The sequence below is a fragment of the Numenius arquata genome, chromosome 3, assembly GCF_964106895.1.
Source record: "Numenius arquata chromosome 3, bNumArq3.hap1.1, whole genome shotgun sequence".
NCBI classification, from domain to species: Eukaryota; Metazoa; Chordata; class Aves; order Charadriiformes; family Scolopacidae; genus Numenius; species Numenius arquata.
The window spans coordinates 28,242,288-28,254,566 of NC_133578.1; the positions used below are offsets into that span (position 1 = coordinate 28,242,288).

The 12,279-nt window shown below is 36.1% G+C and overlaps 1 protein-coding gene across 47 annotated transcripts in view; it reads left to right on the forward strand.

The window, feature by feature from the left end:
- ABI2 (abl interactor 2) overlaps nt 1–12,279 on the forward strand; it is a 75,746-nt gene that overhangs the window by 27,408 nt on the left and 36,059 nt on the right. For 38 of the 47 annotated variants that reach the window (XM_074144979.1, XM_074144968.1, XM_074144953.1 and 35 more), the window contains exon 2: nt 6,190–6,357. The exons of the other annotated variants lie outside the window; for them this stretch is intronic. In XM_074144979.1, coding sequence (XP_074001080.1) covers nt 6,190–6,357 — 168 coding nt within the window. The remainder of the gene's footprint in view (nt 1–6,189; nt 6,358–12,279) is intronic. 47 annotated transcript variants of the gene reach the window in all.

A 12,279-nucleotide genomic window follows, 5' to 3' on the forward strand; every position in this document is an offset into this window, starting at 1 on the left:
ATTTCTTTATCAGCTCATAGATCCAGACTTTTTGGGTAATGTAATAGAATTTGTTGTATAAGTTTTGTTAGCCCAACTGAAAACTTTGAACTTCCAAGTTGATGATGACTAGTGGTTAAATCATACATTTATGGGGTTTTTTTAGAACTAGAGCAGGAAAAACCTAGCTACAATAACCAGCTGAACTGCCAGCAGCTTTTAGTGCTTCCTCTCATGCACCACTTTCAGACCTCTTTTAATTAGCTCTTTCCAATTCATAAAAGCTGTATTATTTTTTTAATGTGTTGCTGTCTTTGAAGTCTTTCCTTTTCTTCTAATTTGGTAGCATTTGCAGCAATTGGTAGCGTTTTTTCTCTTATCTAGTTGGGTTGATATTCTATAAATCTTAGTATTGTGCTCATGTTGCCTCTATCATTTGTTTTCTTGTAGAATTTCTTTCTGCATTAATAGGTGTCTTTTTGTACTAAATTGTTCAAGTTCTTAACAGTGGCATAACAGACTTTATCACTATGTTCTGGCTGATCTCACTTTGGGGTGGGAGAATGCATTAAATTCTTGGTTCCTTTCTAGCCCTGCTTTTTGTGTTCTATGTGCATGTAAGATTCCCTCTTACTATTCATATATCCAAATTATTTTGGTATTTTGCGTACCTTACTGCATGTTTTATTTTCTCATCTGCTCCATACTGTCCATATAATTTTTTCTTCTTTGTGATTTGTTTTTGTATTGCTTGTATAAGTTTGTATTTCCATAGGTAGGAGAAGAAACATTGAGAGGTTTAATTCCTGAAGTAAAAGGATATCTTTTACAGCCAGCAGTACAGGCCATTTCTTATTCAAATCTAGTAATGTAATTATGCTATGTAAATGGAACTTTCAGAGTGGCTAGAAAAAGTGATGCCCAGGCTCTGCATCCTGACATGAAAAGTAGTCCGCTTTGAACTTAGTGCAGGTTGAATTCCACATTCTTTCTAATATTAGCAATTTGGGATGTACAGTCTAATACAAAAAAGAGAAATATTTTCAGGTGAACATTTGTATCATCATTTCTGAGTTGTGTTAGACTTAGTGTCCATCTTTGTTTGGACTGGCATTTGGAAGTGGAAAGTGTTAATAATTCTCTGGTGCCTGAAAGCAGACACATGCTATTGCCCTGTGTTTGTAACACCTACCTTTTCTGACTGAATTTGAAGTCTGTGCATTCATAGCTGACTTGAATGACTTCAATCTTCTCCTGTTATCTCAAAGCCACAACTTTGTATAGAGTAGTTGCTGTATTCTGTGTTGTAACTCTCAAGACTGGATCCATCCTGTGAAATATTCCCATGTAGTCTATAGTTTTGTTTTGTTTTTTCTGGAGGAGGCAAAACAACTGTTTTAGTAGGGGATGCTTCCTACAAACGGAAAACATTCTCCAGGGGAGAGCTGGGCAGAGCAATGATTGCTGTTGCATCTATGTGTGTGGGGTACCACTTCCTGCTGCAGCAGAGGTAGCCTCTCCCAGTAGTATCTGACACTATCCTCATCCCATATGTGGCTGGCAGGAGTATCAGATGAGCTCTCTGTGTGAGTTAAAATGGTGCTGTCACTTACTGCTGAGAGCAGGAGAAAAGGATGCTGCTTTGTGACTCAGCGTGGACCACCTGATGTGTGCATTGTGTGGAGGAAAATGATAAACAGAAAGATGCTAAGCTGCTGCATGTAAATTGGATAACGTGGGCACAGCAGACTTCAATGATCCAAACATTTTTATCTTTTTAAGGCTTTGAAGATGATCCAGTTGTTACAAGTATCTTCTTAACATTGTTTGAAAAGTTGAAGCTGGAGGCTTAAGAGGTGGAGACGCAGCAGCGTTCTTAACACAGTTAATGGAAAAATATTAAAGGAAACAAATGAGGCACTGTGCAACTGAGGTCTTGTGAAAAAAAATATATAGGCAGTGGAGGGCTCGCAAAACTGCAGTGATGTCTACTTTCCAGCACATACTCCTTTTCTCTAGCAAGCAGAGCAACTCTGGATAGATCTTCCTTCTTTATTCTTGATTATGTGCTTCTGTGTGTTCTGTGGCTATGCAGTGGTTTGGATGAGGGAAAACTCGTAATTTGGTTTACTGATAAGATAATTTTCATTTGGGACTCGCCTCCTGGTGTATTTCACTACAGCGAAGGGAGGGTGCAATTTGTGTTGGGGATCTCTACTTCCAAAGGTACTGCTGATGAAACAGGAGCCTGAGTCTCCACAATATCGTGATCAGTTGCTCAAACCATAATTCAGCAAACATAATTTGCTCTTTCTTTGTGGCATCTACTTAGTTTTGTTAGGGCAAGTGTTTGCAAGTTGGCATGGCAGGGAAGATAATAGAATTGATTGGAGTTTAAAATAACCATTTGTTTCTTAGGTTATTTGTAAACTAGATTAGGAACTCAATCCACCATGCGGCCTTACAAATACAGTACTGTCACAACGAAATGGATGTGTTAGGACTAGGAATGAGAGGCTGCCTGTGTTGGCAGTGTTGTAGAAGACTTACTTGTCAAAAAATGGCTTTGATTTCTTAAATCTAATATCCATTAAAAACAAGTACAGATGAAGCTGATCTAACAGTTGGAAGCATTCCTTCCCTAGGTAGTGTGTGTATAGGGGTTATGATGTCTGTTTTTTTCATAGGCATGCAGAATTTTGTGTGTGTGAGTGCTAGATTAAAGATATTTAAAAACTTTAAAACAGAGAGATATTAAATGGTCTATTTCATGGCATTTAATTTAGATCAGCTGAAACATTCAAGCTGAAAACATACTTGCTATCAGTTCTTATGCAACATTTCTGAGAACTGAAGGACTTCAAGGACTCTAGTTAATATCCTTAAGTATTCACAGTAACAAGTCTTCATTTTGTTATAGTGAACATAGCAGAATACGTTTCTCTCATTTTCAATATTCTATGTAGCAACAGTATTCCATAGGTTACTGAAACTACTGCAGAGAGGCCATCAGTTGGATTTGGACCAAATTAGCATTTTTAACTTTCTCTAGAGAATTTTGGTGGGTTTGGATATTGAAATAACTTTTTGTCTGCCTTACAGTGAGGTATGAAGCATATTGGCTGGTGTTCTGAAGATCAGAGTATTGGATTGTAGTCTGATGAGGGTTGTGTTTGAATTTGGTTTACTGATAACTTGAAATCATTATCTTAATTGCAGAAATCCTTTAGTTACATAGTTACATATTCAGTAATCAGCATATCATTTAGTTGTCTAAATCCATTGCTAAGTTTGAGCATGGCAGCAGTTGTAAGCAATATAATATGATGTTCGTTGGGAGTATACATGGGGAGCTTGTTATATAGGAGCGTATGGTAAGATACCATCTCTGGAAATCTACTTTCCAAATTAAAAGTTAGATTTTGTGCTAAACACAACCTACCATTTCAAGTTAAATTTAACTAATATTTATTATTAAATCTCCACACGGGAACTTTAGGTTTGCTATAAGTATTCCAGACTGTTTTTCCTAGTCATTTTGTGAGACCCAAGTTTTCATCTCTTGAAAGTTTTTAGGGTTGATTATCTTAAAATGCTGTCATTGATTAATTTTTTTTGTTGTTGTTGTGAAATGGCTTGAAAATGGTAGGTTCAAATAGTCATTTTGATTTGAAAATTCAACACATTCTGCATCTTTCAGTATCCAGGAAGCAAGTTCAAACTTTCATTTTGCTGTGCCAAGCATGAGTGGAGTTTGCTTCAGAGAATTTTGGGCTCTGTATAAAGGCATGCAGAGCAAATAATAGTTGTTCAGGTTATCAGCCAAACAAACTAGACCTCTCAATCAAAAGGGGTTTTGTGCTAATAACAGTTACAAATGTGTTTATAGGATTGTTGTTTTATGAAATTTTTAATGTGCTTGAACATTGAGAAGCCTGTTCCGTGTTGCTTTGAACTTGTGTGAATGGGGGTGACTTGAATTTATTTAGCTATGAGGTTATATCAGTGGAAGGACTAACTCTGAACACGTATCTGTATTTGTGCTTCTTTAAGCAGTAAAACCATAGCAGAGGGTCATAATTTCTAAAATGATAGATTGTTTTCCTTTTCTTCTCAAACACTTTGGCTATTAATGAAAAAACGTTGTGTTTGCTGGCTTCTACTCAGCTATTCTGGATGTACAGTGTGCTAATGTAAATCAGCAGTTTCTGCTTCTATAAATAGTCTTTGTCAGCAGCTGCAGAGCAAAACTGACAAGCTTCTGGTCATTTTTATTATTGCCATTCAGAAATTGTTTGAATAGCTGTGAAAGTGCCCAGTAGCATGTATGCCTGCTGTAGTGATATTTGCAGACTGAGCCGAGTTTATGAGTAGGGAGATGGAAAGAAAGAGTGTATTTATAAGCCAACAGTATGAGAGAAGAGGCAAAGAGCTCTGTATTCCTTCGCTTGGGAGTCCTTAAGCTGAATTTGGAGCTCTGTTATATAAAAGACATGCTATCCAGCTGGCTAAAAGTCATGAGTTCTTAAATGGACTCTGGGGAAAGCAGTTATCTAACTTTATAGCTGGATATAAGGCAGCCTTTACAAGTGTGCTCTGTTGGGGAACATCATCATATTGTGCCCTGACAAGCTGTCTCCTAAAATTTTCAGTTCCTTCTGCTGCTGAGTCTGGTTTTGTCTGTTGCATGGGAAAGAAACAGCCAGGCAAGAAAGCTTAACTTCTACAGCATTTCTCCCCTCCTGTACCATTGTGGGAGCTCTTGTATGGCTGAACAGTAGCTGCTGCTGTCCTCCTTTCCAGAAGCAGACTAGGAAGGGGTACCGGTGTGGCCTGCAAGAAGAAGGAATGCTAACAGGCCACATAAGTTACTATTGTTGTTTGTGGACACAGGAGAAGGTGACAGGAAAGAAAAAGTATTGAGTGTCTTTCATGTGAGTGTTTAATTGAAGTCCTGTGCTTACATGTGTATTTTGATTTTTTTTTTCTTGAAAGCTAGCACTCTTCTTTTAAGCGTCTTACTGCAAGGTCTCAGGAAGTATCTTGGGCTTTAAGAATTATTTTTCTGAAATAGAGATATGCTTGCTTTCAGTGTTTCCCAAAGTACATATCATAAACTGGATGGTAGATCCAGCGTGCGCTGAAAGTTATGGCATCGACTTTATATTCACCTTCTAATAAAAGCACATTTCTTGAATCTTGATACCCAACCACTGTGAATAACATATAAAGGAAAGGAAATTATGAAATATAGTGTTATAATTGCAGGTGGGAATAGAGAACATTTGTCAACTGTTGCTTTAGAAACAGCACCATCGGCCTGTGAGGTGGCTAAAGATCACCTGACAGTGAAATTCAGTGTATTCCAAAGCCTTGGAAACTGAAAGTTTTCTTAGCATCTTAATGGTATGTTTTACCAGTGCTTTAATCTGTATTGTTTGCACTGAATTAGATCTTAATGATGTTAACTATTATTCAAGGAGAAACACAAAACCTTGACAACTAGACTCTTATTATTTTTAATGTTGTTTGAAATGTGTGTATGTTTTTAGACTCCTAATGGATATCTTCTGACTTGATAGCCTGAATACTTCTAGGTGGTCTACTACTAGAAAAATGGATTGTACTAATTCTTCATAGAAGAAAATACTGACAATGTGAAAAGCACAAAACATGTTTAAAAAGAAAATGTGGACTTGTTCTTTTTAAAAATGATTCCTCTCACATTTTATTCAGCTACCATTTTAAGGGGTAATTATAGTTCATTCACTGTGAACGACCGTTTGTGGCATTAATGAGGTCTAAATAATTGGGAGAGATGAGGAATATGGTATTTGGCAGATCCTTGCAGGCTGTTATGAGATCTAATTGAAGTACGAAGTTTAGAAGAACTAAAGAATAAGTATCTCAGAGTACTTTTAAAGGTTATTGCTAAAATGCAGTATAAAAAGTTGCACTTTAAGTATTTCAAGAAAAGATGTGCATATTGTATACTAGCTTAATTCCTTTTATAAAGAACAGAAACTCTTAAAATACAAAGTTAGTACCTGTTGTGGAATGAATGGAAAAGAGGAAAAATGGTAATTTTTTGATGTAGAATTAGTTTGACTTGTATTATTCTCTGTCCTTTAATGACAGTCAAAAGGAGTTAATTCCAAGAACTTTTGTGTGAGAGACTTTACTAAATAAACCTTTTATTTCTGCTTTTAGTCAGCAGATAAGCAGCGAGCCCTGGAAGAAACCAAAGCCTACACAACCCAGTCATTAGCAAGCGTAGCCTATCTGATCAACACTTTGGCCAACAATGTTCTCCAAATGCTGGATATCCAAGCATCCCAGCTTCGGCGCATGGAATCTTCAATCAACCATATTTCACAAGTGAGACTTTTTTCCTGATTTTTTTTTTTTCTCTTTGTTCTTGAGATTACACAGCAAGTGAAACTCTCACCTGACATTTTGTGAATGAGAAAAATAGTCATATTTAAAACAGAAGGGTGCATTTTTTCTAATATTAATTCTGGGAATGGGTCTCCTTATGCGATTGTCTATCTGTGTTAGTGTGAGCATTTTACATAGGATAAGAAAGTAAATGTATTCATGGCCAGTTTATTGTTTGGAGGGGGGTCCATTCTGCATAAGTGACAAGGACAGAAAAATAGCTAACAGAAAAATCAGAACATTATGTTAAGGGACAGATTAAGCTTCTTGACTCCTATTCAGTGACTTAATGTACTTGGTATTTATTGGCTACAGCCACTTAAAATTAAAAGAAAGAAATGTGAAATGGGTGGTGGAAATCAATACTTATCATCTTTTTACTTTTCCTGTTGCTGTAATACTGGCATCTAATGACAGAAGCATAGATGACAAAAGTAGTTTGCTTCTGGCTTTTTTTAATAAAACGTACTTTGTAATGACATGAACAGAAGGCAAAATTAATGTGTCACGTTTGTGCACGGCTGCAGAACTCCTGCCATTTTTTGCAGTTTTTCTGAGCAGCAATAAATTAAGCTACTATTATTAGGAACCCATGTCCCATTACCATACCGATGAGAGAATTTTGACTGCCAGAATGGGCTGAGGATGGATGACAGATTTATTGGAGGGTTTACATGCCAATGGTGGATTAAAAGAGAAATTATAAGTAATGATACAGCACTTCCTGTTTTTCTGTTACTGAGGAGCTGGTTTGCATCGTTACTGAATATTTTGTGTCTTATTTGACCAATAAATTTTGGCTGCTAAGGTTTCTTGATCTCCCTGTGATAATGTCATCAATTAAAATCAAGAATATGGTGGTATTTAGAAAGACATTTGAAAGTAGGAGCTGTCTAAGGTAGGAAATAAGCAGATTGGGCTGATCTGTTAACTTGCTGGTGCTGAAAGTGTTGTTAAACTAGTAGAGGTTTGAACCAGCAAAAGAAGTGAATAAATTTTATGTTGGCTTAATGGGCTGAATTGGCTCATTGAGAGGTCAGGTGAATTCAAGAGCAGGTACAAAGGAAGGGATGGGGAGGATTACCCCTTCTGGTAGTAGTACACTATTAGATTGCCTCAGTTATCTCATCTAACTGCATCCTCAAAAATAAGATGAGAAGTTTGATTTCTTCTGCAGCATGCTTGTTGTTAGTCCACGGACAAGTTAATTCATTTCTTTTCCCCAGAAAATGTCACAAATTACTCTGTCTGTGTGTGTGCATGTGTATGTGCTATATATATGCTGTGTATGTGTGTATATGCCGCTGTGTGTGTATGCATACGTGCTTCTTGACAGGCTAGTGCCAGCTGTTCAATTATTTGAGTGCCCGATACAAAAGACAGTATATGAATAAAAATATTCAGAGTTCACTGGATTTTGAATTTTATACATGTGGAAAGTTCATTTTGTCACACAGTTTCTGTAAAGTAGCTTTTGGGGAAACCATCACGGCATTTTAAATGTTTTCCTTCTGAGAAGCTGGGATTTATGCAGATTGAGATGCTAAGTTAGATTTGGTTTAGCGTTTATTCGAAATGGCTAGTTATTTAAAATGGAGCACTAAATGAAGCCTTATGAAGATGTATCTGCCAAAAGTCATGGGCTGCACCTGAAAAAAACAATAAAAATTTGTGTAGTTTATTTTTTTTAGAGATTGCTGTAAAGTTGAAAATTGAGTTTTGCTTTGTTTTTTCTTTTTTTTGAGTCTGCATCATACATACATAGGATGGTCCCCAAATCTTCATGGAAGAGATGGTATGAGAGGAGCAGACAGTATTTAAATTTTGGATATTACATACATTAAGTCTGTTGATCCAAGGAACTTAAGTGGAATTCAGTATGTTCAGAAATGGCTTCATCCCATGATACCAATGCTGTATATGATTGTATTATCTGTCTTAATTTTTGTGGGGGTTTTTTATTTATTTATTTATTTTGTCACCGTTTCTGTGTAATAAATAACTTATTTTCAGGAAATTTGATTATACTTCTCATGGAACAAGAAGATGACTGTTTTCTGTTGGGTGTAAACTTTAGTAGATTGTTTGTAGTACCACTTAAAATACCTCATTGCCAAATTATGATGTCAGTCAGTCTGACTTGAAATGATGTCAATAACGTAGAACAGAAAACAGGTTGGTAATTACCATCTGCTTGCAGTGCTTTATTGCATTAATGCTTTGGTCAGTAGGTATTGATATTTAAGTTTAGAAAATACTAATGCAAATTATGATATCTGGATGTGTAATCCTGCTTTTACTTCTGATTTGGAATTCTACATATTCTTCAAAGAAGGGAGCAAAATCATTTGGCTTTTTGAAAAAGGAATAAAACTTTTTCAAAAGTGCTTGTTTTGTTTGAGTGTAGCTCAAACTGGAAAAGATGTGATTAACTTTAGAAAATAAAATATTTTATTTCTCTGTTCATTGATAAAATGCCAATTTGTATCACTTTCTGTGTTTCCTTCTGTATGCCAACTTAATCAAAGAGCTGAAAAGGAAACTGATAATCATTTGTGGCTTTTCAGATTATGTATAGGTCCTGAATAAGGAAATCGCTACTATTGAAACTATATTTATGCCAGTGATTAAATCCTATTGATTGGAAATTTAGCATTACTTTGGTTTGGTCTGGAAGCTGATGAATCTATTCTTATTTGCCTTCTGGAACCTTGTCCAGAACTAGATGATATGCAGTGTTTCATATTTGGCTGAAAGTGTAAATCCTAAATACAGATCATCTGTATAAATATTTATACTTGTTAAAAAAAATTGTGTTAAAGTTTTCTAAGTTAGCAGACACTGTGAAGTGTTGTTAACATCCAAATTCTTTAACTTAATCTGGCAGACTTTCAGGTTTTAATATTTGTATGATGGGAAATTTTTTTCAGGTTTCGTTATAAAATGCTCTTAGTTAGCTAGGTCATCTTTAAAACACTTCTCTGCTGCTGATTATAAACAAGGGTGTTATCACAAAGATCAGTGATAGTGATGAGTTATCTCCAATGGCACTGCATGATGGACAAATCTGCTTCATGCTTTTCTTACAGAATCTGAGGCCCATGATATTGGCTGTGAGAATAGGTATTGGATAGACTGTAGGCTTGAACTTCTCTGTAGTCAGCATGTGTTGCTTAGCTGAACCGTGGGGACGTATGTGAGCTGGTTGATCTCTGCAGGGAAGTTCACTTGGACCTTCCATTGATAAGTCAGTAAAGGCTTGTAACCAATTTCAGTTGTCTTATTCTGGCAAGTTACAAGAATAGCCAAACTCTTTCAAAAATGTTAAAGCAAGCCTAATTTTTCACAGTATATGTTGCTTGTTTGTGGAGCAACTAGCTTTTCAGCATTTTTTGTATCATTATGGCCTCTCTGTGTATAAATTACATACAACTTGAGTTGAGGCTATTAATGTCACATTTCTAACATGTCAAAATTAGACAGTTACTCATTTTAAAGTAATAGTCCAGTTTTCAAGGTAATTTGCAATTAGTTTGTTTAAATTCTATTGAATTAGATTTTTAAAAAAATAAAAGCCCAGCAACACTGTATGTAAGCAACGTTTTCTTCTAATATTTTGTTAACTGAATTTTTAAATCCCAGACTAACAGGCTGACAATAAATTGATATATTTAAATTTGAATGTTTTGAGAAGAGGAAGAAATCAAGGCTTCTTGAGACTTTTATTTCTGAAATTTCACTATAGTTTAGACTTTCAAAGTGCTGTCGTGGTTTAACCCCTGCTGGCTGCTAAGCACCACACAGCCGCTTCCTCCCTCCCAACCCAGCAGGTGGTTGTGGGGAGAGAATCAGAAGGGTAAAAGTGAGAAAACTTGTGGGTTAAGATAAAAACAGTTTAAGAACTGAAATGTAATAATAATCATGATGATGATAAAGATAATAAATTGTAATGAAAAGGAAAATAACAGAGAGAAATAAAACACTAGAAAGAGAGGTGATGCAAATGAAAACAATTACTCACCACCAACCAACTGATGCTCAGCCAGTCCCCAAGCAGTAACCCTCTCGCCAGCCTCCCCCAAGCTTTATATTGCTGACCATGATGTCATATGGTATAGAATATACTTTTGGTCAGTTGAGGTCAGCTGTCCTGGCTGTGTTCCCTCCCAACTTCTTGTGCAGCCCCAGCCTACTTTCTGGTGGGGTGGTGGGAGAAGCAGAAAAGGCCTTGACTATGTGTAAGTACTGCTCAGCAGTAACATCCCTGTATTATCAGTGCTCTTTTCAGCCCAAATCCAAAGCTCATACTAGCTAATGTGAAAAAAAATTAACTCTATCCCAGCCAAAACCAGCACAAATGCTAACTTAATACTTGGAGTAATTTCACTCAGAAGTAGAAGAGAGTTTTTTCTCAAAACTCTGAGTTCAGTGACCTTTAAGTGATGTGGTAAAAAGTGTTAAGTTTGAAATCCTAGAAATGATTTAATGTTTTTTCTATTTTATTTTGTACAGATCTTGAGGCTATTGAATTCAACATATAAACTCAATGTTTGAAAATAGCCAGAAAATTCCTAATAGAAAAAAATAGAGTGGTTGCCTTATTACAGGCATCTTCGAAGGCATCTGAAAAGATGATAGTAATGAGCTTTTGCCAAAGATAATGGAGCTATGGGGGGGAAAAATGTTTAATAATGCTGTCAGGAGTCTGAAATTTCTTGTTATAAAACAGTGCTTTTAAGTTATAGAAGGGCACAGTGTACCCCATCTGCTTTTCCTGACAGCCTTTCCAAGTCAGATGTTTTGTTAGTCCAGCTCTAACCCCAAAAACTTCTTAGTAGAAGTTTCTAAACTGCTGAATAAACATTCTGCTAGCATTCTGCTATCTCACTTAAGGGATTTATGCTGGTACTGGAGGCAATAATTACCTATATGTTGAGGATAAATGTTTTCATTTTATTTAGTATCAGGTTAATCTTTGTTCCTTCTCTACTAATCAAATACCTCAATGTTCCTTTCTGCTGTTTTATAAGTTTCTTAAGATCTTATGACTCCAGTAGCCTACTAAGTAAGAAAATGAAATTTTTGAAAAACCTGCCTGCCAGCAAAATGCTTTTCAATACAAATTTAGGAATATGTACCAGAATTAGGTACAGTTTTTATAGTCTTAGTCTTCCATAGCTATTCAAGGTAAAAGAGATGTTCTGAATCATCATACAAGAGAATTCCCATTAGATGAGGTAGAGGTTTTAATCAGTTTTTATGCATTTCATTGTTTGTTACTGTAGTCATGCCTCACTGATCTCCATAGTCCTTAAGGAAACTGGTTGTACTCACAACTCCTATGAATAATTAAAAAAACATGCTTTTCATTCATGGAAACAAGTTTCCACAGTGCCAAGGTACCATTGCTCCAATAACATGTAGATTAAATATTTGTACTCACGTTGCATTTATAGATAAACGCATAAGAAAATACTAAAAGAACAACTTCAAAGTTGCGGAGGTTGAGCACTTGAATTGAAGAGAAAGGAAGAAATCTTCTTGCCAACACTGCACTAATTACTTTCTTTCTGATTTGTAGATCAAAATTAAGGTCTCCAAGAGTGTATTGTCCAAGGCATAAATTAGTTTTGAATGACCAGATTCAGACCCATAAGATTTTGATGTTTCAGTACATTTGAAACATCATATAGCATTTGAGGTGCGGCTGCTGTTGCAGCCGAGGTTGTTTGACATTCTAGCAAATGATACCAGAGGCCTGTGAGACAAAGAACATACAAGAGTCAGTGTAATGTTTCTGCAGTTCTCTAGTGACATGTCCAGATCACAGATGAAGTCTGAGGTAATTGTAGAGATTGAATT